We start from the raw sequence: 27,566 nt of genomic DNA, 5'->3' as shown, positions 1-27,566 counted from the left end.
TTGCGAAGTACTCATTAGTAGCAAAGTATTCACTCAAGGTATAAAAAATATGGGTTTTCCCTTAAGGACTGTTCTTTGTCTCCAGTTCACAAATTGTTCTGAGTCTCGTGAGATGCATAATTCTTTGTTACTACACAGGGGATTTAGATTTTTACAAATGTGTAATTACTTCTAAGTTCAAACTTTAGAATCCAAATTCTGTGGAATTTTTGCTTTTTAATCTTAAAATTACATGCAGACTGGATTTTTTTCCTAGTGCTTCTGCAACTGTGATCACTGTGTCCATGAGCTCATGTATTTAAAAATTCAAACAATAAAAACAGTTTAGCAATGGCAGACATTTTGTCAAGGACACAAGATAAGCACTATCAAATAGACATAAGACTTTACAAGTGAAATCGCTGTACACAATTCCCTTATTTAATCTTACGCTTTTTAATTCTTATATTTACTGTAGAAGCCTTAGGAATTAAAAATCTGGCACCTTTATGTCAAGTCAACAAACCATTTGAAGTCATATATTATTTGCATGTGTTTGTGAACACAAACATTTAGGGTATCATTAAAATTAAAAGCTGTGTAAGCTCAAGCTTAATCTCTTTAATGTTGAATTAAACTGAACTTGCATAAACCAACTATACTGAGTATCCAAACAAGGGGCTCTGATCATTTATCTAAGTAAGGAAAAGAGTTACAGAAGGTAAATACGGACACCTTCTGCCACATGAAAATTCTGTAACAGCACTGATGATGCTCATTTTGTTTCAGTGTCAGAGCACAGAGCTGGAGTTACATCCTGTTTTATATCTCTAAACCAGCCTGCATTCCTCTCTCTAGATTTGGCTCAATCTTTTTTCTGATTTTTTCTACTTTTTCTCTTGCTACACACATAAGGAGGAATGGATGAAGTGAATCAGAACAAAGCATAATTCCCATTACTCTTTGAAAACAGAAATAGTAATGACTACTCCAGTAGTGCAGAAAACAACATTAACATGCCTTACACCTTAAAATAAAGGAAACATTTAGTTTCCCTCTTTGACCTTGTTCATCTTTGTTTTTCCCACTGTATATTTGTAATAAGGCTTAGGATGAATTCCTGTTCCCATTGACTGAGAAGGTCAGGAATTTACTTTTTGTTAAAGTGCAAACATAAGAGGTGACATTTTAGCAGCATGGCAAAAATTTCAGGTATTATATAATTCTTTTTTTATAAAAAACATGGCTCAGATCAAGGACTTGAAAAAATACATTGGGAAGGGGGAAGAAAAGGTAAAACCATATTGATATAAACTCTTCTGCCTAAAATTATGTATCATATTGTCAACAAAATCTTTCAGTGATGTGAACCATGGGTGCAAAGATTTTTTAAAAAATTAAATATATTTCAGTATGAACACAGTAAAAAAGCCAAATATGCTCATAAAGTCCATGTCAAAAAATTAGAAATTACAGTTTTCCCTGAGTGCAATAATGGAATGTGATCATTGTATTTTAAGTAATTTTAACATGTTCTTTCTTACAGTAGGAAAAGAAATGTAGGACAAAGTCAGACCATACCTTGAGTCAAATGAACAGTAACATTTTCAACACTAAAAAGTGTATATGTTTTTCATATGCATTTAAGTGAAACAAAAATGTAACTGAGACAGATGCAGCTATTTTTATTATTTTAGCTGGCTTTTTCAGAGACAGTTAAAAAGTGTATGGTATTGTTCATAGAAAAATATAAACATTACATATTATGAATTTATTTTGGCTTTGTTCACTTAGGGAAAGTTCCCAGAATGATCAGTCAGTTTATTAGGATAAGAACAATAATTACTTTTAAACAACACATTGGATCAGAGGTATATGTCCTGTTAGGGTTTAGATTCTTATAAAAAATAGGGCAACACCAGCATTTACTTTTTGTACAGGAGACAAAGTAGTTGCCTTCATGCCGAGCTATTCTTTTTCTTTTTCTTCTTTTGCACTGGAGCTTCCAGCTTTTGTTTCTCTGGAATAATTTTTCTCTTTCTTTTTAATATTTTAACCCTTTTAGTAGTCCAAAAATCTTTGTTTGTCCTGACTATTGATGATTTTTCATCTTCTGTTTCTGAAAAAAAAGCAAAGAATTATTCACACTGACCTTTACGTCAAGTCTTTGTAGTCTAAATGGCAGAGAGACTTATTTGTATGTCATTTTTTAAAAAAGGGTTATAAATATATTTTTATTTTACAGCAGAAAGTGCAATTTATGCTAGTTTTGCATGTGAAATTAAAATCCACAAAGATCAAGTATGCAAATACAATGCAGGAAAACAACAGCAGAAAACCCAAACAAATCTGAGCTAGACTTCTTAAGTTTGCCCCACTACAGTGGCCTCACACCTAATTTTGCTTATAACAAAACAAGACATGCAGTTGACTGTTTGTTTTCTTATCTGTCTCAAAAGCTTTGCAGTGGCTTCCTCGGTATGTTATTCCAGTAAACAGAAAGAGAACTTTAATAAAAGTGAAAATAGGCTTATGTTCTCCAACAAATATATGGGCCTGAGACACTGTCAGATTGGTAAGTGTACCTGTATCACTTGCCAGCATCATATCCCCACTTCTTCAAAATACCAGAACATTTTCCAGTGGATATAGGAGAAGCCTCCCCCTTGGTGTATTCTATTTCACAGTCACATTAACAATTCAAAATACAAAGTTCTGTTACCTTGAGATGATGTTGCAGTTTTATCAGAGTTTTCTTTTATTTCTGAAGCTTGGTCAAGCCACACTGCAAGACACGTCAGCCTAGCTTTGGTATTGACTTCACACAGTAAAGATGGCCCATCTCTAATCTGAAGTAAACATAAAAGAAGATTATTTCAACCTTATTTTATTTCTGGTTGAATTTAATGAAGTATTTGAAGTCAGAGAGCACCTTACTGCCCACTTTCACTGTTAGGCAATTATATCACTCAGCTTTTGGAATACAAATATTCTATTACAGATATCAGGGGATAAAGTATCACAGACAAAGGCAGTGTTAACAGCATCAACCCACAGGAAACTACTGTATTAGGATATTCTACCCCTAGAGCTGGACAGAGCAGCCCACACAGTTATGCAAAACTTTGCCTGCAGGGAAAGGAATTAGGTCAAAATAAATACAATGTTACACAGAAAGGCAAAGATCGCTCTGTCAATTCTGTACAAGGGGAACAGAAATGTAAGGTGAAGAGGAAAAAGGGAGATCACTCCTGCACTTACAAGTATAAAAATAATCAGAGTGGGTGAAATTAAAAACAGGCAAATTCAGATTTGAAATGTATATATGTTGAGAAATAATTATTTGAACTATCCAAGATACTTATCATAAAATATAGTAGATCCTTTGTAACTAGGCAATAAATGTTAAAAATCTATTTCTGATTTTAAGAGCAAACAATAAACACAATAAACTTTAAAGATAAGACATGATTCCTTGTTACTTGAACTGTGTTACTCAGAACTGTTTGAAAATACAGGAAATACAAGTACTCAGAACATTTATGTATTTGAATTTTTCCAAAGGACAAGTTCCTCCCTCGACATGAACAACCACGTTCCCCTGCCCAAACCACAGACCTTGTGTTTTCAGAAGAGTAGCAACAGTCATCAACATTACAGAAATTCACAGCAGTCCTTAACTAATTACATAGTCATAACATACATAACTGATTAGATAGTCATAAGCCTGGCTAGGTCTGATGGAAAGCATGACTTTACAAAAAGTGGAGATGAAATATCATAATTTCATCAGATTTTATAGTTTGGTTAAAAAAAAAAGTACAAAGATGAAAAAAATAGGAGTGCATAAATATATGTGCATAGACATACATCTCTACCGGGCATAACATGGAAGAAGATCAAGACGGGCACATTTCACCTAAAATTTCCTCAGTGGTTTAAAATGAACTCTTACAACAGAACTGTCTGCAATTCTGGTTCTCTGTTGATTTTCTTAAATGTAACAAGCAGAGTAATATACCAACCTTATCAAGATCCAGATTCCACATTTTAATGTAACCATCACTGGATGCAGTAACAATGACACGCTGTCCTTCTCTTTCAAAACTGTAAATATCTTTTATTCTGTGAAAAAGACACAGAATATGTGAAAAAGAATACATTATTATCTTATAGCATCGCAGTTCACTTCATACCAGTAAGCCGAGATAATTTAAAGATGAATAGGCAACAGTCTAAAAAAATCAGTTTGAACAAAAAACCCCCAAGTGACAGGCAGGAAGTTGGATCTGCTTTGAGTGCTGTCATATTAGGAACATTTGCCTTTGCTAGCCTTATTAGGATTCAATTCAGAACTCTTTAGTACTGTAAAGCATACACTATTAGACACATCAGTGACATTACTGCTAATGCTTTTGTGTTTTGATGGATTCAAAGCAACATTTGGACAAATATTTGGTATTCAAAAACAGAGAATACATAATTACACTCCTATTGTTTGAACTGAATAAAACTGGTTTGTTTTTTTGAAGCATTCTAAAGAGTCGTATGCAGTAAAGACTGGTTAAACACAAACACACACACACTCACAAATTTAGAATAGCAATATTCTTAATTCTGTACCCTATTGTTTTTGTAATATGCATGGACACAGTACTTGTGCTCATACAAAAAGCAAACAAGTCTGTTTGGAATGTAGCACATAAATAAATTCACTTTCTATACTAAAACAAAAGCAAAATATGCTGAACATTACAAACTGTAGAACTTTAGAGAGGACTTAGCATTGCCATAAATATTTAAATAGTAAGCAAATATAGAATACCTGTTTTCATGAGCTTTAAATTCACACAAGCATTTTTGAGAGTCACAGCTGTAGAACCTAATCATTTCATCATCTCCAGCTATGGCAAGGACAGAATCCTTGGAATGGGGAAAGAGAAATGCAAGTGTGATTAATTTAATGTGTTTTAAACCAGTTAATTTCCCAACACCTCTCGTTTTTGTACTTACTGTAATAAATCTAAGTGAAGAAATCCTCCTCTCTGTTGTAATGGTGCCAGTGATTGAAGCTGTGTCAAGTCTGTAGATATCCACTTTGTTTGCTATCACGGTCACATACTTCTCTCCATCAGGGGACCATTTGATTATGTGTGCATCTGTACACATTGATACAGAGAATCTAAAAGTAAGAATCTTTAGAAGCTGCTAGACACTGTTTTCTACCTAGACCTAAGAAAATATTCAATGAAAAATCAAATAAACTGGAACAAACAGCTATACACTCTAATGTTTATTTCCAATTATCAGAATCATGTAAAGAAAAACAAACTGAAACACATTTATTTAAATGCTCTGACCTCAAATTTCAAGGAAAAAAAGGATTTACTTTAGTGGTACTATGTTTTCCTTTTGCTAAATGATTATTATTAAGGTCATGAGCTTACACATGCTTGCCTGCATGTGTAAAAAAGACATTGTGAAAGTTTGCAGTTAACTGACTTTATTAATTCAGTCAGCTTTTCTTTACATGAAAAATAAAGCTATCAAAATGCACTTAATTAGTGGATTTAGATTGATAAACTCACTTTGCTTCAGGTTTTTGATAAAGGCCGATCGTCCTTCAACAAGATTCCAAGTTCTGAAACATAATAACAGGCAATGTGCATTCTGGTTAAAAACAGCACAGCAAAACTGAAATCCAATCTGCTGTCATGAGGCACTCAAAGGAAGATTTTAAGCCTCTCTAAGCATTTTTCTGCCTTCTTAACGCAAAAGAAAATAATGAGTTCATATATTGCTTGCAGGCTACAATGTTGAACTTGTGTTATTTATTTTCTAAACCACCATTTGCAATACTGAGCCCAAAAGGAGGCCAATAGAAATTTGTGCTATGAAAATAGCATTTTATATCTCTAAAACAGGTATCTACAGCAACATGGAAACACTCCAAGTGAAAAATCACACTAAACAAAACCTGTCACTTTTCAAAAGTTTAAGCAAATAGTGCTCCAAAATGCAAACATATTTATACAAGTGACTTGTGAAGAGCCAGAGCTCACAAGAAGGAGGAATGAACAACTGGCACTTAGAACTTCAAAAGACAAACAGATGGATTTTTGAACCATTTGATAACAAATATGTTTTATCAGTGTTGCCTAGTCCCAACATGGAATTGTTGCTTATAGCACCTTATTAAGAGTTATTGAATTGTGATTCTCAGCATTCCTTCATCAGTTTTGACTCACCTTAATGTTTTATCTGTTCCGACTGACAAAGCTAATTTCCCAGAAGGATGAATGGAAAGAGATGTCACATGTCCCCTGATGAAAACAAAACATTAGTCAGTCACATGTATTATTTACAAGGAAAATAGACATGAAAATGTATGGGAACATGACGATTTAAGAAACTTACTTATGTGCCTTAATGGATTTCAGACATTCCCATCTCTTTGTGTTCCAGATACAAATGAGCCCATCTTCAGCCCCACTCAGTAGATGTGAAGTCCCATAGAACTCCAAAGAAGTTATCGTGCCTAGAAATACAATTAACAATGTTGTACACACCAAACAGTTATTGCACAAATTAACAGAGAATGTAGAACTTAACAGAAAAACTTCTTCCATCAAGGCATGCCAGCTACTACCCTAACCTTGGGAAAATCTAAATGATTCCCTAAGTATTTCTTCAAAAAACCCTCAAACTTCCTTGCTATATTCAATGGTCTGATGTGCTCTATCAGGCACCCTTTACCCACACACATCTGCAGGCCATCTAGTCTGTTCTCTGTCAGAGCAGTACTCAAACACCAGGGCAGAGAGAGAGCTTCTATCAGTGACAGGAATGCTCCCGTGTCAAAGCCCTGCTCCTGACACACAGCTGGACTTACTGCACTTGCTGCTTCCCCACAATCACCAGATGTATCATACATGAGTTAAATGCAGTTACCACGCTCAGTCTAGCTCCTGGATCTTTTTGATTAATCAATACTGAGCTACAAATGACCCAAACAGATTTATTTGGACAGCCATTAACAGATGACTGTACCAATGATATAGACAGAGGGTGCACCCTCAGCTAGTTTACAGATGACACCAGACTCTGTAAGTGGTGAGGGATGGGATGCCATCCAGAGGGACACGAACAAGTTCAAGCAGTGGGCTTGAATCTCCAAGTTCCACAAGGCACAGTGCTAGCTGGTATCAGCACAGGCTGGGGGATGGACAGATTGAGGGCAGCTCTGCTGGAAAGGACTTAGGCTTGCTGAGAGATGAGAGGCTGGACATGACCTGGAAATGTGTGCTTCCAGCCCAGAAAGACAAATATGTCCTGGGCTACATCTAAGGCAGCGTGGGCAGCAGATTGAGGAAGGGGATTCTGCCCCTCTGCTCTGCTCTTCAGACACCCCACCTGGAACACTGCATCCAGCTCCAACAAGAATGAGGTGGACCTGTTGAAGCAAGTCCAGAGAAGGGCGTGAAGATGACCAGAGAGATGGAACACCTCTCCTGTGAGGAAAAGCTGAAAGAACTGGAATTCAGATGGGAAGAGGCTGCAGGGATACCTTACTGTGGCCTTCCAGTACTTGAAGGAGGCTTAGAAGAAAGATCGGGACAAACCTTTTAGCAGGGCCTGTTGTGATAGGTTAAGGTTTTAGACTAAAGAGGGTCGATTTAGATTAGAGGTAAGGAAGAAGTGTTTTTACAAGGGCAGCAGTGATACACTGGAACAGCTGCCCAGACATGTGGTTGATTCCCTGTCCTTGGAAACGCTCAAGGCCAAATTGGATGGGGCTCTGCGTAACCTGATCTGGTTGAAGATGCCCCTGCTCACTGCAGTGGGGTTGGACTAGACGGCTTTTAAAAGATCCTCTCCAATCCAAACTGTTCTGTGACTCTGTCATGTACTTTGAAGCTGTAATTCAGGCAGCACACACAGTGGGAAATGTACCAGGTTAACTCCTCTGACAGCAGCAGCCTGCTTTCACACACAAACTCTCTTTTGTGTGGTACATGTACACTTGTAACAGGGGCAAGAACACTGGGAAAGACAGTAGCTGGGAGTAGGCATGATCTAGATAAACCATCTTGATAGAAGAAGAATGGCACATAAGCCATTTGTGGCTCATAACTTCTAAACCACTTCATAAAACTACAAATAATTTAAAGCAGCAGCAGCATTTGTGAGCTAATACCAGAGTAATTGTTTTTACCTTCTATGCTCAAAAGCTTACCTTGTTTGTATGATCAGACCATCATGGCTGCAACACCACCACTACTAGAGTCTTATTAGAAAAAAAACCCCAGTATTTTTCTAGCAAGGGCCAGTTTTTCAGCTACAATTTTTTATCATTACGGTTTTTTACAAAGAAATGATCCCTTACCATTGTGCTGTAGCAGCGCCCCATGTTCAATCTTCTTTTTCATGTCATAGATTTGGATTGTCTCATCTCTGCTCCCAGTGACCACATATCTGTTATTCACTGCTACTGCTGACAATGAGGCAGTGTGGGCATGATGTGTAAAATCAGGGACGACTGTCCAAGACTGTAAATGAAATGCAAAACCAACAGGTCTTTCTCAAGCTTACCACAGAAAGCTTCCACTTCATTGTCCCATAATTTTATTTTTTAAAAGCAAAAGCTGAAAAAGTATACGTGCAAAAATCAGAATCATAGAATCAAATAGGTTGGAAAAGACCTCTGGGATCATGATGTCCAACCCATGACTGAACATCACCTTGTCAACCAGACCATGGCACTGAGTTCCTTAACCTCCATGGATGGTGACTCCACCACCTCCCTGGGCAGTGCATTCCAATGTCTAATCACCCTTGCTATGAAGAAATTCTTGCTTGATGAAGGCTGAATGCCCAACCTGAATGTCAGCTGGCACAGTGTGAGGCCATGTCCTCTTGCCCTGTCACTGGCTGCCTCAGAGGAGAGGCCAACCCTCACCTGGCTACAGCCTCCTTTTGTACAGTTGTAGACAATGATAAGGTCCCCTTGAGCCTCCTTTTCTCCAGACTAAACAACCCAGCTCCCTCAGACACTCCTCACTGAACTTGTGCTCCTTCAGCAGCTCCACTGCCTTTCTCTGGAGTTGCTCCAGCATCTCAATGTCTTTTCTGATTTGAGGGGTCCAGAATCGTGAGGTGTGGCCTCACGAGTACAGGCGGAGGAATTATACTTAGCTGTAAGCGTAATGGGATCTTCCTGAGTTAATGTGCTGCTAGGAGATTAGTCCAAAGCATTTAAGCCTGCAAACCGCCCCTTGTAAGCAGTGCTGTGCTTAGACGAAGCTGTCTCTGCACAGAGATAAATCCCAAGAGCAGGAAAGGCGGACTCTCTCGTTTTCCATCACGGCAGGCTGAAGACACGCCTTCCACGCGCCCCCAGCCCACGTCCCATCCATTCATCCATCCCTCCACCCTCCGCACGGCGCCGGGAGGAGCGGCCCCGCACCGCGGACCCCGCACGCACGTGGCTCCGGCGCAGCTGCCGGGAGCGCTTCGGGCCAGCGAGGGGGCCGAGTCTGGCGGCAGAGGCCGCGGAGAGGCCGCCCCGCCCCCGCAAGGCGCTTTAAGAGCCCCGGCGGCGCCCGGAACCGCGGCTGCGGACGGGCGAGACGGTGAGTGCCGGGGCGCGCTCCCAGGGGGGCGGGCGGGGCATTTCCCCCACATAATTCCCCGGAGACGTTCCAGACCGGGCTGGATGTGGCTCCGAACACGCTGGTCTCGGGAAGATGCCCCTGCCCGCGGCAGGGGGTTGGAACGAGAGGGCCTCCAAGGTCCCTTCCCACCCAGACCGTTCTGTGCTTCTTCCCTCCCTCCCGTTCCCCCGGCTCCCGTTACCTGGCCGGGCCGCGTGGCGAACCCCAGCAGCACCTGCTCGTAGCACCCCGCCACCAGCTCCATCCGCCACCGCACGGCGCCGCCCCGGGGCTCCCGCTGGCTCTTCCGCCCGTCCGCCGCGCTGCCTGCGCCGCTCCGCGCTGGCCCCGCGCTGGCGTCCGGCAGCGCTCGCTCCGCGCGAGTGAGGAGAATCCCGTGGGAGCCGCCGCGGAGCGGGAAGCGGCGGAGGAAGCGGCGAGGGGTCAGGCTGCGCGCGGGGCAGCCCGCGCAGGGGGGGCCTCGCGGGGCGGAAGCGGCGCTGGCGGTGATGGCGGCGGGGAGGACGAGAGGCGTTAGTGCCGGGATGGCGAGGGGGGGAGGGGGAGCGGTGCTCGGGATCGGGGGCTGCTAGCGGGGAAAAGGGGCGCGGACCGATCTATTGGGAACGAGGGGTGGGTGGGGCTGGGATGTTCGGCCCTTTTCCTTCCCCGGGGCCGCGGGGCCCCCGCCTGCCTCAGGGTGCGCGGGGCGAGGAGGCCCCAGCGGCGCTTGGGCCGAGGCACCAGAGAACCAGCCCAGCCCCGGGCCCCGCCGGCTTTCGTTATTTCGTCGGGTCGTTTTATTTTATATTTTTTCATTACTTAATTTCTTATCGCGTAGTACGTAAGCAGGAAGCGCGGCCCCGGCGCCAGTGTGGCCGCTCACGGAGGGCCGCGGCCGGGCGGGGCGCACTTGTGGTCGGGCTCTTCCCGTCGTGCCGAGTGGCTCGCTTAGAGAAATGCGTCACGGCTCGGGCCTGGGCTCGGCCGGGGTCACCGCGCCGGCCCCGAGCGCTCTGGGAGGCTCCCTCATCCCCGTGCCCTGCCCTAGCGCCTCGTGTGAGCGGAATTAGTGCCAAAGGAACGGGGGTGAATTGCCCGCTGCCTCCGTGAACGGTGTTTGCACGGACGATTAGGGCCGTGAACAGCTTCGCCCACCTTTTTGCCGTATGAACACAGTCATGAAAGAAAGTGGAACAAAAAAAAAAAGCTGCTATGGTGTGTGTGTAATCCAATTAAAGATGTGTTTGAATTCTGGAGGTTGAAGCTGCTTAAATGAAAGCTACCTGTGACTGTAGATACAGTTAAAGCAAATGTAAAAAAATGTATTATGTCAGTACATGCTGTTTTAACTGCTTTTAAAATGATCTTGTTTTCTAGTGAAAAGGTGAACGTGTGACAGGGAGGTGTACAAAACCATTTTTGCATAAAAGTTGGTGATAACCTACCAAGAAGCCCTTGTATCGCTTGCCTCCCGATAGCCTCTTGCAACAAGAGCACTGTGTCGTGCGTGCCATCTTCCATCAAGTCTGCAGGAGTGAAAAGTGGTAAGTTTAAAAACAGTTTCTGGGCAGTTGTGAATTCAAAAATCAGTATTTCAGTGTTGAGAGCATGATGGAGTTCATGGTTCTTTTTATTGAAAGCTAATGTTACAGGAACGTTGTTACGTGGATATTTGCGTTAGTAATGACAAGCCTTAAGAGGCAGAATTTGCTGCTGATAATTCTTTATAATGAACACAATTACTTTCAGTTAGCATGTGCTCAGTGTAGCATACACTAACCTTACTAGTATTTTAGGCTGTTTGTGCTTGACTCTTTTCTTGGCTTCACAACGGCTGTGGGGATGAAGTCCGTAGTTATTCTGAATAGCACCATGCATAGAAACTAGTTATGATTTATGGCTATCCTGTGTCAAGTTAGTCTAATCCAAGTAGTGCTCTGAACTATGCAGGCAAGCCTTGAAGGCACTGTAGATGCTCTGTGTTTATTGCATTATGTGGCTGTGGACTTAATCAGCCAAGATCTGAAACATTACATAAATTCCTGCATGGAAATGGGAACTAGAACTTCGACCATCAAATATCTGCACAGGATACACCAGATGTAAGAAATCAGTAGGGGTGAAGAACACCTGTGTGTGAAATTAAATGCAGAGTATTTTCCAAATGAAGTTAGTTTTTGCACTGATTTATATTTGTTGGATGACTAGGGGAAAAAGCCTAAAGAAAGGATATTGGGATCAACAGAGATGCATAGCTCTTGAGGAAAGTGTGTCCACTGTTTTAGTGATGGCAGTGAAATGTTATTTGCTGGTTTTGGTTTTGATGGTAATGAGTGAAATGTGTATGTGGAGAAGGCGAGAGGGAGGAGAAAAGGTGCAGAGAAAGATGTTTGCTTGTGCTATGTCCTCTTCCTGTTTTTATTTCTCATATCCTTTAGCACATAGGAAGTGTACCACTGCTTGTTTTCAGCTGCATAGTTTGTGGTACAAGTAAATTTAAATCTGGCTAAAAGGGGAGGAAACTGACGAGGTTGTACAAAACATACTGAAACCTCTATCTTCTGCCTTGCTTTTAACTATTTTAGAATCTTCTGGATTATTGGGTTATTATATGTAGTAAACCCCTCAGGTTTAGCCAGGGCCCCTTGGAGAATAGAATGCTGACACAGCGGCAAAGAAGTTTCCTGTCTCCAGGGACATCTGCCTTGTACCTTATCCCTATAGCCATGTAAGGCAATATTGTGTTAAACCCTACTATTGGTCACTTATGGTCACTCTAACACCTTTGCCATTGGTCAGGATTGGATCCAGGCCAAGGGTATAAAAGTAGCATACTGTACCCCTACTAACTCGGAAGAAGAAGAGCTGAGACCCTTCACGGACCCCTACAATAAAGCCATACTCGTGGAACAGCCAGCGTCTTCTGCTTCTCCTCTCTCTACCGTCTGCTGGAGCCTTAGGCTAAGGGAAAAGCTACCTAGCAAGCAAAGCTGAAATCACAAGAGCTGCCTAATCACTAAGAGCTGAATATTCCCTGCTTGCTAGGGGCTAACCCGCGGCCTTGGTCTGAGAGCGAGCTGGCTTCTAGCACCCAGTCCCCTTGGGGACTGAGCTCTGGAGCTGTAACAGCTTGCATAGGATACGACCAAGCTAGGCTCATTTAATTATATGTAGGTATTTCAGAATTAAGGGTAAGGTATACGAGACTTAAACAATCTCTAGAATTTTCTAGTGCTTTCTTTGGACAATGGGAAAACTTTTTGGTCTGTTATAGTTTAGGACAGTGAAGATTACATCTAATCATAATCCTGTTAGCCATATATTTTTTCTATTTCCAATGTACAAGCAGTGACAAGTTGGAACTCAGAAAATTAAGTTCTCAATTAATAACTTTAAAGCATATGGTGGGGTGAACATATTTGAAAGTAATTAATATTGAGGATAAAATCCTTCATCTTTTTTCTCCCCTACATTTTTTTCAGCTGAAGGAGTGTAATAAATTGAACCTGCGCAGTTTTCCTGTTCGAGAAAGACAGAAGACAGTTTGAACCATGGCAAGCCAGGTAAGATCATTTAGTCAGAAATACAGGCATGCTGTGCCTAAATGGATTCCAGAACCATACTCAGAATTCCTAATAAATGTAAAGCTGACATAGCTAGCTTGCTCTGAGTTGGATGTTCTTTTAGCCCTAAGATTTCTTCTGGCAACTGTCCTCAGGACACTTCATTGTGTCGACTGAAGCAGGTTGGGGGGCATTACGTTAAGCTTTGCAGTTTGCATTATTTGAGCGCGAGTTCTTCTGAAGGAGCTTGCGCATAACACTCTGTATAAGATACATGTGGAGATGTTATAGAGGAAGAACATTAAAGCCTGCGTAAGTAAATGCTATGGAACATCATTCTTATTTTTGGAAGTCCTTGTTCTTCAGAGTCTTCATTGAGGGAGGCAACTGGTGTTAACAAGGCTGTTTCCCCTCCTCTTTTGTGTAGTTGCCCCACTCACTTCCTTTTTGAGCTGTGGTTTTTGGGCTTTTAGTGGTTTTTTTTTCTCTTTTCTTAATTTTTCCCCCTTATTTTTTTTTAAATTCCCTGAGAGGCACTTTTTATGCCTCTTTCCTCCTGGCCTTGCATCTGGGTTTGAGTTTTCCCTCAGCCGATTTAGTGCCCGTTCCTGGTCTGCTTTCGCCTTAAATTCCATTAATCGGCCTCTTGTTGTTGTTCCTGGCCTGGGAGAGTGACTCACTGCTGGGTAGTGAGGAGAGGCATCTCTCAGAAGAGTACCTAGGTGAGGGGAGATAGGGACAGTGGAGATTCCTTCTAGGCAAGAGTGACAATTTCCCTGCCTCTTCATCGTGCAGATTGTGCTGCGGCAGGGTTTTTTGCATCCTGGAGCTCAAGTGGAACACAGTCCAGTCCTGAAGCTAATTAACATTTAGGATTGGCCAGCATCAAAAGGCTATCTGGTTTGTCCCTAATTCCCAGAGGAAGCTGTCAATCCTTTAGCCAGCTTGACAAGTCAGGGGAATATGGCTGTTCATACAATCCTTTGGCTCTGTTATTTTTGCCAGGCGTTTTCCCCAGAGGCTGCTTTCCCTCATGGGAGGCGGAGGGAGAAATGGGACCCCAGGCTTCTTTCAAGGGCAAGGTGAATATGGGGAAATCACCTGTGGTGATGGGGAGTGGGAGGGAGGAATGTAAATGAGGCTAAATACTATAAAGGTCATTTTTTTTCTCCCTACAGGACTTGATGGCAAAAAAAAGAGAATGTCTCCAGGCCTACAGCTGGTGGAGAACACCCCAGAAGAAACGGAAGAAAAAGAACAAAATAAAACCAGGAAGAATAGAGTTTGTCCCTAGTAGTACTAACACAACCAGGTAAAGACCTTTAGAAAGGAGCAGCTCTGACCCTTTATATGTTTTAATTGCTAATGACTAGTGAATGTCATCAGTTATTTTAAAAATCCTGAAATGGCACACCTGGTGCCTATACACTAAGTATTGCTCATGGAATTGTATTGTCATTTGAACTATGAAGATTTTTTTCCTGGTATATCTCTCTCATAATTGCTTGAGATGTGGTGTCAAAATAGTCTTAGGTCTTTTTGAATTCTGGCTATAACTTAATATTTTTTTTCTTGGTGTTTTGGGTGTCCTGCCCTTCAAACAACAAATAATAGTTTCTAAAGCCAACTTCTAAAAAGATTCTTTGATAAATTTGAGTCTTTATTGAAATGCTTGAAAAGCAGTAGAATGACTCAGGGAAAGGAAGAATTTGGTGGAGTGATGGCATTGCAGTTCTGTGCAGTGCTTAGCGGAGTTTTGCAGTTAATACTCTCTTCATATTTTTTCTCCTTATTTGTCCAGTAATAACTACTTGCTTGTATGTTAGGGACTTTATACTGACATGAACTCTGTTACTCTCAGACTTAATGGTGGTTCTCTTATCTTTTTAAAGACCAGACTATTCAATATTTGTTGGGGAGCTGACTCCAGAAGTAGATGATTTTCAGCTCTATGACTATTTCCTAAAGAGGTACCCTTCATGTATTGACTGCAAAATAGCAACAGACCTGCTGGGATATTCCAGGTAATGCCTGTGAAAATGTGTTAATGCTGTCAGTATGTTTGTTGCTATAAGTAATCTCTAAGAACTTACATTTGAACTGGTTTTGTATTTTCTTCAGAGGCAGGAAGAGAGATTATTCTCTGGCATTTTTTTAACAACCTAGATCCTTGGGGTTCTGAAACTTTTTGGTTAGTTTTAGCTAACCAATGGGTTAAGATTCAATTTAGCCAAATGCATATCTGCATGAAAGCAGTTAGATGGTGGGAGAAAGGAGAGCTGTGCATGGACATCTGTGCTTACTTACAGCAGTGTGTCCACCTAGTCAGTGCAGTACTCAGGACAAAATAATTCCCTTTTTACATGTGGAAGAAAAGTGTAAGGCCTAGCAAATCTTAGGGGATTGGGAGATGGAAATACTAGTATTAGTAAATAAATCTTAGGAGAAGTTAGACTGGCAAGGCAGAGAGTGAAGCAGGGATAAGTGAATTTGCTGTTCAGAAAACATTGGCTGTAATGGACTAATTCAAGAAACTTAAAAAGAAATCTGAGAGGGCAAATTTAGAAAGAAGGTTAGAGCTGTAGAGCATAGGAACGGGTTAATACTGATATATTGAATATACTGAACTGCTGTAAGTGCAGAAATATATAATCTGGTTACTTACACAGATAGCAGTTAACATACATTGTTTTGCTGGCTTTCAGCAAGTCGCATCTTAATGCTACCAACAAAGCTTTTTGCTTCTGGCCCAAGTTTTTAATTTTGTGAAAGCATCTTCTGTGCATGCGCACATGCCAGAGAGGTTGCTTAGGTAATAGAAGCTATAGCAGCTACTATTTTCATGAAGACAGAAATTGAATTAATTGGCTTTGTAACTGTTATGAATACTAGAATTTGTTTTCTCCCTTTTGAAAATTGTAGAGGGTATGCCTTTGTCAGATTTGGTGAGCAAGGTGATCAGATGAGGGCACTGCAAGACTGCCAGAATGCACCAGGTCTGGGGGGAAAACGAATCCGGCTGAGCATAGGAATTTCTAAAAGGTAACAAATGAGTTGTGCATTGATAAAGTAATTCTGAATAATTGGATTCTTTTAGCTCTGCCTTTGTAAAGACTGTGGCCCTTGCTATAATGGCTGTACAGGATGCAAAATCAAGAAGCATTATGTTTTGACTGCCTGGATCCATCAAACCTCTTGGAGGATTGCTGGGGAAATCCAACTCTGAAGTCTAGCCAGATTGTATAACTTGGGCTTAGCTGCTCTTGTGACCAGCCTTAATACTTATGGTAGTGAAGCTGAATGTATTTCTAAGTGTTTCATGTTTGGGCCTTAAGAAGATAGAAGGGACAAGTGTTAATTTTTATGCTAGGAGACTCTTCTGGGCCTTTCCCCTTTGCTTAGACCAGTTAGCACATTGTTAGTTTTAAAGTAGGCTGGCAGGGGAAGGAATCCTTTAGTGGGAAAACACAGAATATAGAGGGGAAGAAGCCAAAGGAGATGTTGCTTGAACGGTTTGTTTAGAATACTGCTCTTTGCTCCTCAAGTGATTAGGGCAGCAGGAAATTGAAAGTTCATTTGGTTTGAGAGTTTTTTTTTTCTGCCAGCTCAGTTCTCTCAGTCAGTTATTTAAGGCAATCCAGTTAGAGACTTGATACCAAATTTGATAAACCATGATCCAGAATACAGACAAAAATAGAACTGTCTGTGAAACAGTTTCAGTATATATTCATGAGGTTAGCTTGTGTGTTCTGTTAGAAGGCTAAAAATAACAGCTCCTGCTTCTCTTCCCTGGATAGTTTTGCCAGTGTTGCCTCATTGTGTTGGAACAGAAATGCCCTTACCTAAGAGAGCACTGTCCAGATTTGCTTTCGCTAACTTGCTCTGAAAACAAAGTCCCAAAAAAGTTTTCTTCACTTCTGCTATCCAGAAGAATGTCAGTAGTATTTTTAGATGTTTGTTTCTTATAGAGATGGATGTAGGAGAGAAGATGGAGGCATTATGAAACATCATTTATTTGCTACAGTAGTAAGACAATAAAATACCTTTTTATTAGAATGTATGTGTAGCTTCACAGTAGTGAAGCAGAAATGCAGTGTGAGTATTGACATACACACCTCTAATCTACACCTGTTTCTGAATGGCTGAGTACTATGCTCTCACAGCATCCAAAAGTCCAGCCATCAGAGTAGTTTGTCATTAAGTTACTTACATTGGAAATTATTTCTGAGCTCCTTCAGTTTGTGGTCTTGGCAAAAAGCCCCAATCTGAATTTTCTGTAGCAAAGTGGAGATAAACAGACATGGGACACTGCGAGCACAGGAGGTCTGCTTGTATGTAATCAGCGAGGAAATGTCTAAGCATAGGGGATTTCTTGGAATGTGTAGCTGATTTGTCCCGATGCATTTCATGTGGTGTATCTCTGGTTTAGAACAGACTATTCTTGTTCGTTGATACTTCTCATTAGTCAACTTGAAGTTGCCCCTGGGAAAAATCTGCTCAGGAGAGGGAAAGCAGTGAAAACTAATCACCTGGCCCTTTGGTCTTCATAACTAATAAGTTTTGTAATTTTCCTGCTGCTTTGGCTTCACTCTGGATAATGGCAGTGCTGACTTCACCTGACAGCTAAGCTTTGGCAACTGTTCATGGACCAAAACTTGAGAAGGTGAAGGTAGACATGGTAAATTGACAGGCAGTGTCAGATGCTTCTCTGGAATAGATAATCTGACTTTACCCCTTGTTTGTGGAAATAACAAGATTTCATGTTAACAAAACAAAAGATGGAAGGACTAATTAAACATTTCAAGTGTCTTTAAAAAAGCAGTGCTTGGTGAAGGTCTCTGATCTTAATGAATCTTTTTTTTAATCAGTAAGTTGCTTAAACAATACCAAAAGTATCCAAACTGAATATACATAAATGTAACTCAAGTTAATCCAGAGAAATAATTATTTTTGGCATTGCTGAAGGTGAACATTTGCTCTCCTCATAAACATGAGATGTATTGTGCTGTGACATTAGACTTCCTGAAACTTTCAGGAAAGTTTCCTCATAAATTTGTGTGTGAAATTGTTAACTTCAGCATTGGGTTTACAGTTGTTCTCCAACTCTTAACTGTATATACCTTCTCATGTTTCAGACTGAAAGCAGAATTCCAGCGGTACCAGTCATACAACTACAATGATTATTATCAAGATTATCAGAACTACTATTCACAGTGGAATTATGATCCTTATGCCGACTACAACTACAGCTCCTATACTCCCTATGATAGCATGCAAGCTGTTGGAGACTGCTCTTTAGGAGATGCTGTTATGGCTCCTGCTGTTTTTGAGGTAAAGATACTACATAGTTAATTTAAAAAAACCCCCACAATTAACAAGTCATATGGATTGTGTAAATCAGAGCAAAAAAGTCCTGAAACTGAAATCATGATGTCAGATAAGTGTGAAGGTTATGTTCAACATGACCTTTTGGATTTAAGTGCTTGAGTGCATTTGTAGAATTAGATGTTTATGCAGTAGTATTTGTTCTTGTATGTCAAATGACAGTTCTAACTGCAAGTTTTTGCAGTGTTTCTCTCATCCTGTGTTTCTGATGTACTTTGCTTAAAGCAAAGAATAGTTGTAATTGATCAACTGGCTGACCTAGATATGATCATCTTAAGACTTCCAAAAGTGCATTTCCAGTGGAACTCTACTATGGTTTTCTCAAAAAACCCAACATTAAAAAGCAACAAACACCCCACAAGAAACCCTTTCCCAACAAACAGCACCTGCTCCTGCTTATTTTATAGCTGTGGGAGGAAGGGAATGTTTAGGAGCATAAAATTATTTTGCATTTGTGATGCTTTCTGAAACTGACTATGAGTACGTTCTCTTTTTTTTAGGAAGCTTCAGCTATGACTGAAATCAATGATGACCTAATAACTGAAGGTAATGATAATTCTGTCACTGTAAGCTTGAATTTAGCCATACTTCTGCCCTTTAACAGTACAAGCCAGTGACTCTTGGGCAAAGAATGGGTTATAGCTAAGATGAGGTAGGATTTTAAAGCTAATAGTGTACACTATGTCAAGTAGAATGGGATATTGTCAACAATGCTTTGCAGTAGGCTTCTTGTAACTTTGCCTTCATTCTGTCCAGAATGGTCTATTGGAGAAGGTACTAGATCTTTGTATTGATTCTGTTAAGATTGTTGTATGTTAAGCTTGTTAGTAGAGATCTTGTAATGGTGTCCAAAAATTTTAATTATGCCAAAATCTCTGCTTGATGTGAAAATACCAGTACAGTCCTAGCATTTGACTACACTAATTCCAAAAGAAGCTGGACTTGTTAGCTTTGTTGAAGTTCTAGGTGAAAAGACATCTCACTAGGTGTATTTTTAAGTTTGTTAAATTGTTAAATTTACCTAAAGTACACTTTATTAAGCATTTACTTCAGGTTTCGTGTGCAAGTCTCCCAAGTTCTGACACTTGTACTTACCAGACTTGTATTTTTAGATCCACAGCTGTACTTGGATGTTGATGAAATGAACAGACAATTTATGGAGACAAGTGAAGAACTCTATGATGCCCTCATGAATTGTCACTGGCAACCTCTGGATACGGTCACTTCTGACATCCCCTCTGCTATTTAAGTGTCTTATATAGCATGACCGTTATGACCAAGGTGCTAAAATTACATTTCTTCTACATTACTCTAGATCATAAGTTTTAAAGCACAATGATAGGTTGGGGTTTCTTTTGCTATGCTTTTGGCAGTTTCTGTAATCTTTTTCTTTGTTTTGTTTTGTTCATCACTTGGAGCATCTTGAAATCATGTAAATATTCTAGAAATGTAAAGAGTTCAATGGGGTCTAAAGATAGACTTGCCTGTGTAAATAAAATTTTGTTTCTGCAAACTGGCCAGCAAGGGATTTTACTCATATATGCGAAACACTTTCTCCTTCTGGCTTGTGGAGCTTAGCTGGAGGCAGTAGGGATATTTCACTTGTCTTTGGTATGGGCATCAGCACTAGCAAGAGCTAGCTCTCACATACTCCCAAGATGCCTAGGCAATCTTACAAGCTCTTAATTTAACGTGCTGTCCAGTTTTAACATACAGAAGTGTAAACTCAGAGCTGCTGTAGCTGCAAACATTCCAAAGACTAAGGATGATAGGATGGTACCTACTGATAGTTTTATTTCTGCCCTTCTTGTTAGTCTTCTCATCTGACCTTTTACAGCAAAGAAATTGGTGTAATATAATACCTGTTCTTACACGTAAAAATCCTTGGAGAAAACCCTGTGGTTTAAAGAGGGAAGAAAAACCCATCAGGAATTAGAGTATCCCAGTATCCTCTTCAACTAAGTTGCACCCTATCCTAAACATTTGTTATTTGTTCAGTCTTTGTGCTCAGATGTTTCATAGTCATGAGGTCTATAACATTTTAGGATGACAGTTCTCAGTATTGAAGTCAAAAGAGGTTAGGGGAGATGGCGATGAAGAAAGTTCTGCTTTCAGACAGCAACTTCTGAGTGGCTTCCTCTAAACTATTATTATCTGAAAGGGTATAAAGTACTTTCCAGTCATAGGGTCTTAAGCTCCTGTTACTACTTAATGTACACAATGAAATAAATTCAGGCTGGAAACAAAAGAATACTTTTTGAAGAGAAAAAGTGTATATTATCATATAGCTAATACATGTGAAAGCTGCTAAAGCTACTGAAGGCATTTTGGTACTGATGTGTGTTTTGGGGGCAGTCTAAACCATAATTGCTAGGATGGCAGGTTTTTTTTTTCTTTAATGACTTAATTACATTGAAGTGGTGGTCATAACCTATATGCTGTTCTTAAATGTGAAACTAGTACTGCATTGCAGAGTGATGACTTGGCACAGCAAGTCCCTTCTACCTGCTCACCAGAATCTCCCTCTTTTTTCACAGTTTAATTTCAGCTGGGATTTTTTTTAAGTTCCACCCATGAAATACAGATGCACTAAACTAGAAAGGTCTTCTGGTGTGATATAGGAACTTCATTCTTCCTGAATTTTGTGCACTGCGTATGGAGAAAGAGAGCAAACAAAAGCTGTTAGTTTAGGCAGGGACATTACTATCACAGTCTTAGACTGTTTTCCTGCTTTGGAGAGAACTAGTTGCAAAGTGGCTGAAAACTGGGATTTTGTACATGAATGTTTCCCTGGTGTGAGCTGTCAGTCTTTGGAGAGTCACAGTAGGGAGATTATTAATGGGAATGTGACAGAAAGTGGAATAAATGAAGCAAAGAGAATCTGGATGGGGAGGGGAATTCTGTGTCTGTATAGAATTGTTTCACAGGACTGCAGAAGGAGACAACTCAACATAGTAGATTCAGGCCCCTTGAGTTTGGATGTGGGGGTGTTAAACTTAAAAAACCATGCTGGATTTGATGTCACTTCATTTGTAGTGCACAGTTGTGGTGCCTGAGCCTGGTAGTACAAGCCAGTTGCTAGGCAAAGGATTTTGTATCTAGCAAGCACCGTCATCACAAGCTGGACGATTATAACCCAGGCAGAGACCTGGAAGCTTCCTGCTTTGAAGTGCATATCCTGCTTTGCATAGCATTACCTATCACCATACTTTACTTGCAGCAAGTAATTTGTGGGAACCTTTCATTGTGTTATCAGATCCTAAGAGTGCGTGTTGGCTTGGTAAAATACTATAGAATATCCACTGATTTTTAGCTTTTGGGAGGTTGATCCATGTGTGAATTATGTAATAAGGAGCCCATGTAGTTGTGTGATTTCACTTTGATCAGCACTGTATCAGCACAGCACATAAACCTCCGAGTCTGTAGTTACTATATTTATGCAGATTTTACATCTCAGCAAGGTCTTCACACTGCATTAGAGAATCTTTTTGGACATGCACCTTCTGTTCTGGGCTGTAAAGTACCCATATAGTGAAAATACTGTTTATGCAATGTAGTGGAAGAGGTTGTTTGGGTCATTAGTTGTGCAAACCTGAGAGATGTTGGGGAATATATTTTCTTCAGTCAGCACAGAAGAAAAGTGAGGTGAAGGGGGAGTCTGCTGGTTCCAGCCTGTGTGATACTGTTTTAAACAGCTCTCTTTGTTTTCTGTCTCCTGAGCCTTTCTAGTCTATACTGCTTACCAGTTAGGAGTGCATATGTGGGATCAAGATACTGTGTGCAGCACAATTCTTTACTGTAGATGCACACTGAAAAAGCTTCTGTGTTGGTGTAAGCACAAATTTGGGAAAAAATGAGTGCCTCAGATCTGCTGGCATTCATTGCTGAGACTTTTAATTGAGGAAACTTCCAGCGCTGGTCCAACTACTGCCTGAATTAGCAAGCTTACACAAAGACCTGAACATGTCCATCATACAGATGCCTGCTCTCAGTTCTGCAAAGAGCTGATTGCAGTAGAAACATAAAAAAAAGTATTGAGAGCAATGTTTTCAACACCATGCTATTTCACTTTGGTTGTGTTCTGTCTTTTTTTACCCAGATGAAATGTTGTGGGGTTTTTTAAGTCTGATGAAGAATCTTAATATTGGTTTTATAAACTCTTCATTGTACCTAGCTGTGATAGATAGATAGTGCCTTTACCTAAAACCCACTTATTTCTTGAAGAACAGTAATGTTTTTGTTTTCCACTTCTCTGAACAGAAAAGCTTTAGTACCATGGTTTGAGGGGCTAATGATCCTGCAGTGAACAGGGAGAAAAAAACAGGCTAAAAACCAGTGAAGACTGAAAAGTGTTCAAAAAGGTTAAATGGTACTTAAGCCGTGAATGTTTCTTTTTGCAGGGATGCTCTTGGACCAACAGCTTCTTTCTAGTGCTACCTCAAAGTAACTTGCAGATATAACTCACAGGGAAGATTGATCAAATGGTGATGATCACTATCATTCTGCTGGAGATATATATATATTTGCCTTTTGTTTTGTCTCATTTTAATGACATTTATTTAACTTCAGTGACTCATGTCAATAGACGTTGTTTGACTACATCCACAAGTATTTCTGAGTCATGAGTTTCTTTAAAGGTATGTCACCATATGGAAATTGTTCTAAATAGGTAAAATAAGTAAATAAAGCAGCACTTGAATTTACAGAGCAAATGTCTAGTGTAGCTGCATTTGACACGTATATGGAAGAGAAAATTGTGTTTACAGCTTACCTTAATATTCTCAGCATGCATGAAGAAGGAAGCTTCTTTTAAATTTGTTCAGCTCCTACCTGACCAGCACAGGAATGATTTTAGCCAGCCTTGTCACCAATGAATGTACGTTACCAATGGGCACAGTTTCCATCCCCTCTGTAAATCTAGCTCTTCCCATCATGGAAACACATTATGCTAGCCTTCCTTCCCCTCCTCTCAAGCTGAAAGCTAGCATGGTAATTGGTTCCTGGACAAAATAAGTTGCAAATCCAGGCAAAAATACTATTTTTTGTTTTGATAGTTATATTGATGTAGATCTTGACATGCCCATTGTCAAAGCAGACCATCATCCTAAAATTAGTCAGCAGCTGTAGCACACCAGCCATTCACACAAAATGAGGTGGTTCTTGCAGGTGACTTCAAACAGGCATGTTCCAAAGATAGGGATTGTCTGTCACTGCAAGTCATCCCCTGCATGTAAAATTGTATTCCCAATTGTGGGGCATGAGAGTAAGAGTGCAGTTTATGAGGAGAAATATCTTGAAAGTAATTCCACTCTGCTGGGTAATGGTTATTTCCTGTAGATAATGAAAAGGGGACAAAGAATTGAGGAGTTAAGTCATGTAAGAGAACTGGGAGGACCCTGATGATGTTTAAAACAGCCCAGTATGAAGCAGAACTGAGGCAGCACAAAATTCCCCAACACCATTTCTTGTTACAGCTGTTCCTCTGTAGCTGCTGCCTCTTTACATTTCTGCATGCTTTCAGAATCACCTTTGTTTGAGGTCCCCATAATTCCCCCCACACCTCTCCTAGTTCCACACACCCTTTCTTCATGTGTGTGCTGGGATAAATGCTGTTTTGTGTTTTTTTTTTTTTTGTGTGTGTGGAAGGGGTGTGTGGTGCATCAGGGCTCTGTCCTGGGTAACATTTTTATTGACTTGCACACAGGGAAGATGCTTGTGATTTTCTGCACTGCTCAGCTCCCTCCATCCTTCCACGGCAAGTTGATACTAAAAATAAAATGTGAAACTTCTCACCTTTACTTTCAGTTAAGATAGAACTCCACATTTTAATGTATTTTAACTAGGTAATAGGAATGCACTCTTCCTCATGTTTTGAGGAAGTAAAAGTCATGGTGAAGCTTTCTCCTCCTACCTCCTTTTCCCATGCCACCACTAAGCGATGAAAAACCTGCACCTGCTGTTTCTCTTGCTTACACAAGACCCACTCACTAGTGGCAGCACCGCAGACTTCCCGGTGCCGTTTTTCCTGCCGCGTTCTCCACGCTGTTCCTCGTCAGGGGCAAGGGAAACATCCCCCTCATGCTGTCCCTTTGGGGAGGTTCAGCGCGGATAACTTGTGTCCCCGGGGGTGGAGTGGCAGGAGGACAGAGGCAGGCTCTGCTCGGTGGTGCCAAGCAGCAGGGCAAGAGCCAAGGGGCAGAAACCGATGCACAGTAAATACGAGTTAAAAAACTACTGCGTGAATGACTGCTCAGACTGGAACATGGTGCCCACAGAGGTTGTGGGGTCTCCCTCACTGAAGAAAGGAAGTGTCCGGATGCAATCCTGTGCCATGTGCTATGGGACGACACTGAGCGGAAAGGTTGGGTCAGATGACTCACTGAGGTCTCTTTCAACCTGAGTCATTCTGTGAAACGCCGCGGGAAGAGGGGAGACGGCGGTGGAATCACCCGCGGCGAGACCCGCACAGACCTCCGCTGTAGCCCTCAAGGCGTCCCTGAGCTGCGCCCGGGGACAGCCGTTTCCCCCGCCACGTCCCTCTGCGGGTCGCGGCAGATCCCAGCGCGCGCTTTTCCCGCGCAGCCAGCCCGGCCCGGCCCCTCCCGCTTCTCTCGGAGCGGGGGCGGTGCGCGTGCGCGGGAGCGGCCGGGCCCTCGGCCCGGCGCCGCTTGTGTGACGCGCCCGCGCGGGCTGGTGACGCGCGCGCGGCCCGGGGCGGCCGCCGTGTGGTTGGTCGGCCGGGCAGGGGGGTGCGGCGGCGGCGGCTCGGGCCGCGGGCGGGCGGGCGGACAGTGCGCGGGGCGCCGCCGCCGGGCGGGAGAGCGCGAGCGAGGAGCGGCGGGCGGAGGGATCGCGGAGGGAACGCGGGGAAGGAAGAGACGCGCGAGAGGGAGAGACGCGCGAGCGCGCGCGCGCGGGTAGGGGCGGGGCGGAGGCCGCGGAGGAGCCCCCCGCGCGCGCGCCAGAGGCCGCGCGCGGCGCGTGGCGGGCGGGAGCGGCGCGGGGGGAGAGAGGCCCGGCCGGGCGCGTCCCCGCGGGGACGGTGACAGCGACAGCGCTGCCGGGCCGCGGCGGAGCACAGCGGCCGCACCAGGAGGAGGAGGACGAGGCCGCCGGCGGCGGCGGGCCGGATCGCATCATGGCCTCGGGCGGCGGCGGCGGCGGCAAGATCCGGACCCGACGGCACCACCTGGGAGCCGCGAAGCCGCCCTACGCGAGGGGCAAGCAGCAGGTGAGGTCGCGGGTCAGCCCCGTGAAGCCCTTTCCCTCCCACCCCGCTCGTCCGCCGGCGCTCCCCTCAGCGGCGGCAGGAGGCGCCCCGGAGGCCCGACCTCTTCCCTCCGCCACCCTCCCCCCTCCGCTCTCCACGCAGTCCCACGTGCGCGGCTTCGGGCCGGGGTTTCCCGGTGGAGCGGCCCGTGAGGAGGAGGAGGAGGGAAGGGTTTCCCGCCGGGGCTGTGGGGATTGTGGGATTTCCGGGAGCTCACCCCGCTCCGGCGCCGCCGGGCTGCGGGGGGATTTCGCCTCCCCTTTGTCTCCCGCCTGTCCCCCGCTAGGCAGGAGCGAAGGCGGGAGGAGGAGGAGAGGGCGGCTGGGAAGGGGTAGGTGCGCATTCCCTCTCCTCGCGGTTGGAGCGGGCTGGCTCCCGCTTCGTGGGATGCTCGTTTTGTCTCCGCGCTGCCCGGTTAAATCATGATTAAATTGATCTTAATTGGGTTATCAAGTTGGAGTTACTCGTCAGATTTAAGTGCATCGCTTCTAATATTTGCTTTTCTTGACGAATTCCAGGTTCCAATGTGTCTGTGAGGGTGCTGGGTAGTTAGGCATCTCCCATTGTGGTTTTTCCTTTTTTTTTTTTGGTCGGATGCTGCCTGCAGAGCCCTTAGGTTTCTTCACCCCTTCCTTATGCCAAAACATGCTGGTGCAATGTGAGCAAAATGTAATTCATGAGGCGTTTGTTCTTCTTTGTATTGTAGGACAGAATAGATAGATAATATTAAAAAAGCAGTTTTTAAAGTGCAGTACATAGATCCCGTGCCATTCAGAGTGGCTGCAGGGAGTAGAAGCAAAGATCCTTCCCAACTGCTGTTTGTCAGAGAATTTCAAGATGCCTGGGGACAGTGCTCTGGAAATGCCTTTCACGTGTATTTATGAATCTGAAATTGACTGTAAAACTAAAGCGTTTACTTTATTAAATCGGTGATATAAGCCAGGAGATTAAATACTATATGTAAAATTGAGGGTGTCTTACGCATAAATTGTTGCTCAATTAGTTTTTATTATTTGGGAAGTACTGTACTTAATCCCTTGTATAGCACACAGATCAGCAGTGTTGTCCTTGTAAAGCAGGCAGGGTGACGCTTCATCCCAAGAATCACTGCCCTTCACTTGCAGAGCAAATGTTGAAAGCCCATACGTGAACGACAGAGTAATGTTGAAATTGCAATATCCTGCACGTGGTGCTACTGTGTAGATAACCGATAAAACAGATGAATTTAAAATAATTAGGTGAGGTGATTGTCTGATTATTCTATTGTCTCTTACCTGTGTGTGTTTTCTAGTAGGTTTATTTGAACAATGGGGCAAAGCAAACACGTGCTTGGGGGGATATCTGTGGGATTCTGCCCAGAGCATGGATGCTGCAAGTCAAATACATCAATTAAATTTACAAGTAATATATTGGGGTAAATAGTCAAACAGATAGGTGTCAGAAATGTGCATTTATTGTAAGGAATGGCTTTTTAACCCTATGTATCTTGCTATCATGCATTACATAGAAAGATGAGCTCTGGGTAGATAGCTTACTTGAACCGGAATTAATTGATAAGCGTTCTTATTTTCAGTATGACATCCCCTCTGCAGAAAGTGTTCTGTGGTTTGCTGTTGTCTCTCAGTAATGAGTTTGGGAAGACATGGAAGTGCTCCATGCAGTCTGGGCATGATCTCCTGCTCCCCAAACTATTATCAATAAGGAAGCTCATAG

At 42.5% G+C, this 27,566-nt stretch overlaps 3 protein-coding genes across 7 annotated transcripts in view; 2 read left to right on the top strand and 1 right to left on the bottom strand.

Moving 5' to 3' along the window:
* Positions 1-1,638: 1,638 nt before the first annotated feature.
* Positions 1,639-10,165, bottom strand: PAK1IP1 (PAK1 interacting protein 1). The gene is made up of 10 exons (XM_064705234.1): positions 9,835-10,165; positions 8,366-8,528; positions 6,397-6,517; positions 6,228-6,302; positions 5,568-5,620; positions 4,993-5,138; positions 4,805-4,902; positions 4,005-4,104; positions 2,702-2,828; positions 1,639-2,098 (listed from the first exon to the last, which is right to left on the bottom strand). Exons 1-10 carry the CDS (start codon positions 9,895-9,897, stop codon positions 1,938-1,940), a joined length of 1,107 nt encoding a protein of 368 aa, XP_064561304.1. The 5' UTR covers positions 9,898-10,165; the 3' UTR covers positions 1,639-1,937.
* LOC135444091 (tRNA selenocysteine 1-associated protein 1-like) lies at positions 10,036-23,103 on the top strand. 4 transcript variants are annotated; one of them, XM_064705235.1, is made up of 10 exons: positions 10,036-10,165; positions 11,013-11,179; positions 13,118-13,198; positions 14,204-14,280; positions 14,377-14,510; positions 15,091-15,222; positions 16,121-16,240; positions 18,334-18,529; positions 19,084-19,129; positions 19,696-20,100. In XM_064705235.1, the coding sequence occupies exons 4-10, from the start codon at positions 14,251-14,253 to the stop codon at positions 19,830-19,832; spliced, it is 795 nt and encodes a 264-aa protein (XP_064561305.1). In that variant the 5' UTR covers positions 10,036-10,165; positions 11,013-11,179; positions 13,118-13,198; positions 14,204-14,250; the 3' UTR covers positions 19,833-20,100. The 4 variants fall into 4 exon arrangements, with proteins under 4 accessions (XP_064561305.1, XP_064561307.1, XP_064561308.1 ...); XM_064705236.1 differs by lacking the exon at positions 10,036-10,165 and adding an exon at positions 22,984-23,103 and having other exon boundaries at positions 11,121-11,179; positions 19,696-19,864; XM_064705237.1 differs by lacking the exon at positions 14,204-14,280.
* Positions 23,104-25,367: 2,264 nt separating this feature from the next.
* The window catches only part of NUP153 (nucleoporin 153), a 44,234-nt gene continuing 42,035 nt past the window's right edge, over positions 25,368-27,566 (top strand). For both annotated transcript variants that reach the window (XM_064705233.1, XM_064705232.1), the window contains exon 1: positions 25,368-25,814. In XM_064705233.1, the coding sequence (XP_064561303.1) occupies positions 25,722-25,814 (93 nt within the window). In that variant the 5' untranslated portion in view covers positions 25,368-25,721. The remainder of the gene's footprint in view (positions 25,815-27,566) is intronic.

This window comes from Zonotrichia leucophrys, chromosome 2 (genome assembly GCF_028769735.1).
Source record: "Zonotrichia leucophrys gambelii isolate GWCS_2022_RI chromosome 2, RI_Zleu_2.0, whole genome shotgun sequence".
Taxonomy (NCBI): domain Eukaryota; kingdom Metazoa; phylum Chordata; class Aves; order Passeriformes; family Passerellidae; genus Zonotrichia; species Zonotrichia leucophrys.
This window is presented reverse-complemented; position numbering and strand designations above follow the sequence as displayed.

Excerpts from the sequence above, each read along its gene's own strand:
- PAK1IP1 (XM_064705234.1), bottom strand. The coding sequence starts at position 9,897 with ATGGAGCTGGTGGCGGGGTGCTACGAGCAGGTGCTGCTGGGGTTCGCC. Across the intron at positions 2,829-4,004 it reads GGAATCTGGATCTTGATAAG|ATTAGAGATGGGCCATCTTT; the intron begins GTTGGTATATTA and ends TGTTTACTTCAG. Across the intron at positions 2,099-2,701 it reads AACTGCAACATCATCTCAAG|AAACAGAAGATGAAAAATCA; the intron begins GTAACAGAACTT and ends CTTTTTTTTCAG.
- LOC135444091 (XM_064705236.1), top strand. The coding sequence starts at position 14,251 with ATGGGACCCCAGGCTTCTTTCAAGGGCAAG. Across the intron at positions 14,511-15,090 it reads AGTAGTACTAACACAACCAG|ACCAGACTATTCAATATTTG; the intron begins GTAAAGACCTTT and ends ATCTTTTTAAAG. Across the intron at positions 18,530-19,083 it reads TGGCTCCTGCTGTTTTTGAG|GAAGCTTCAGCTATGACTGA; the intron begins GTAAAGATACTA and ends TCTTTTTTTTAG.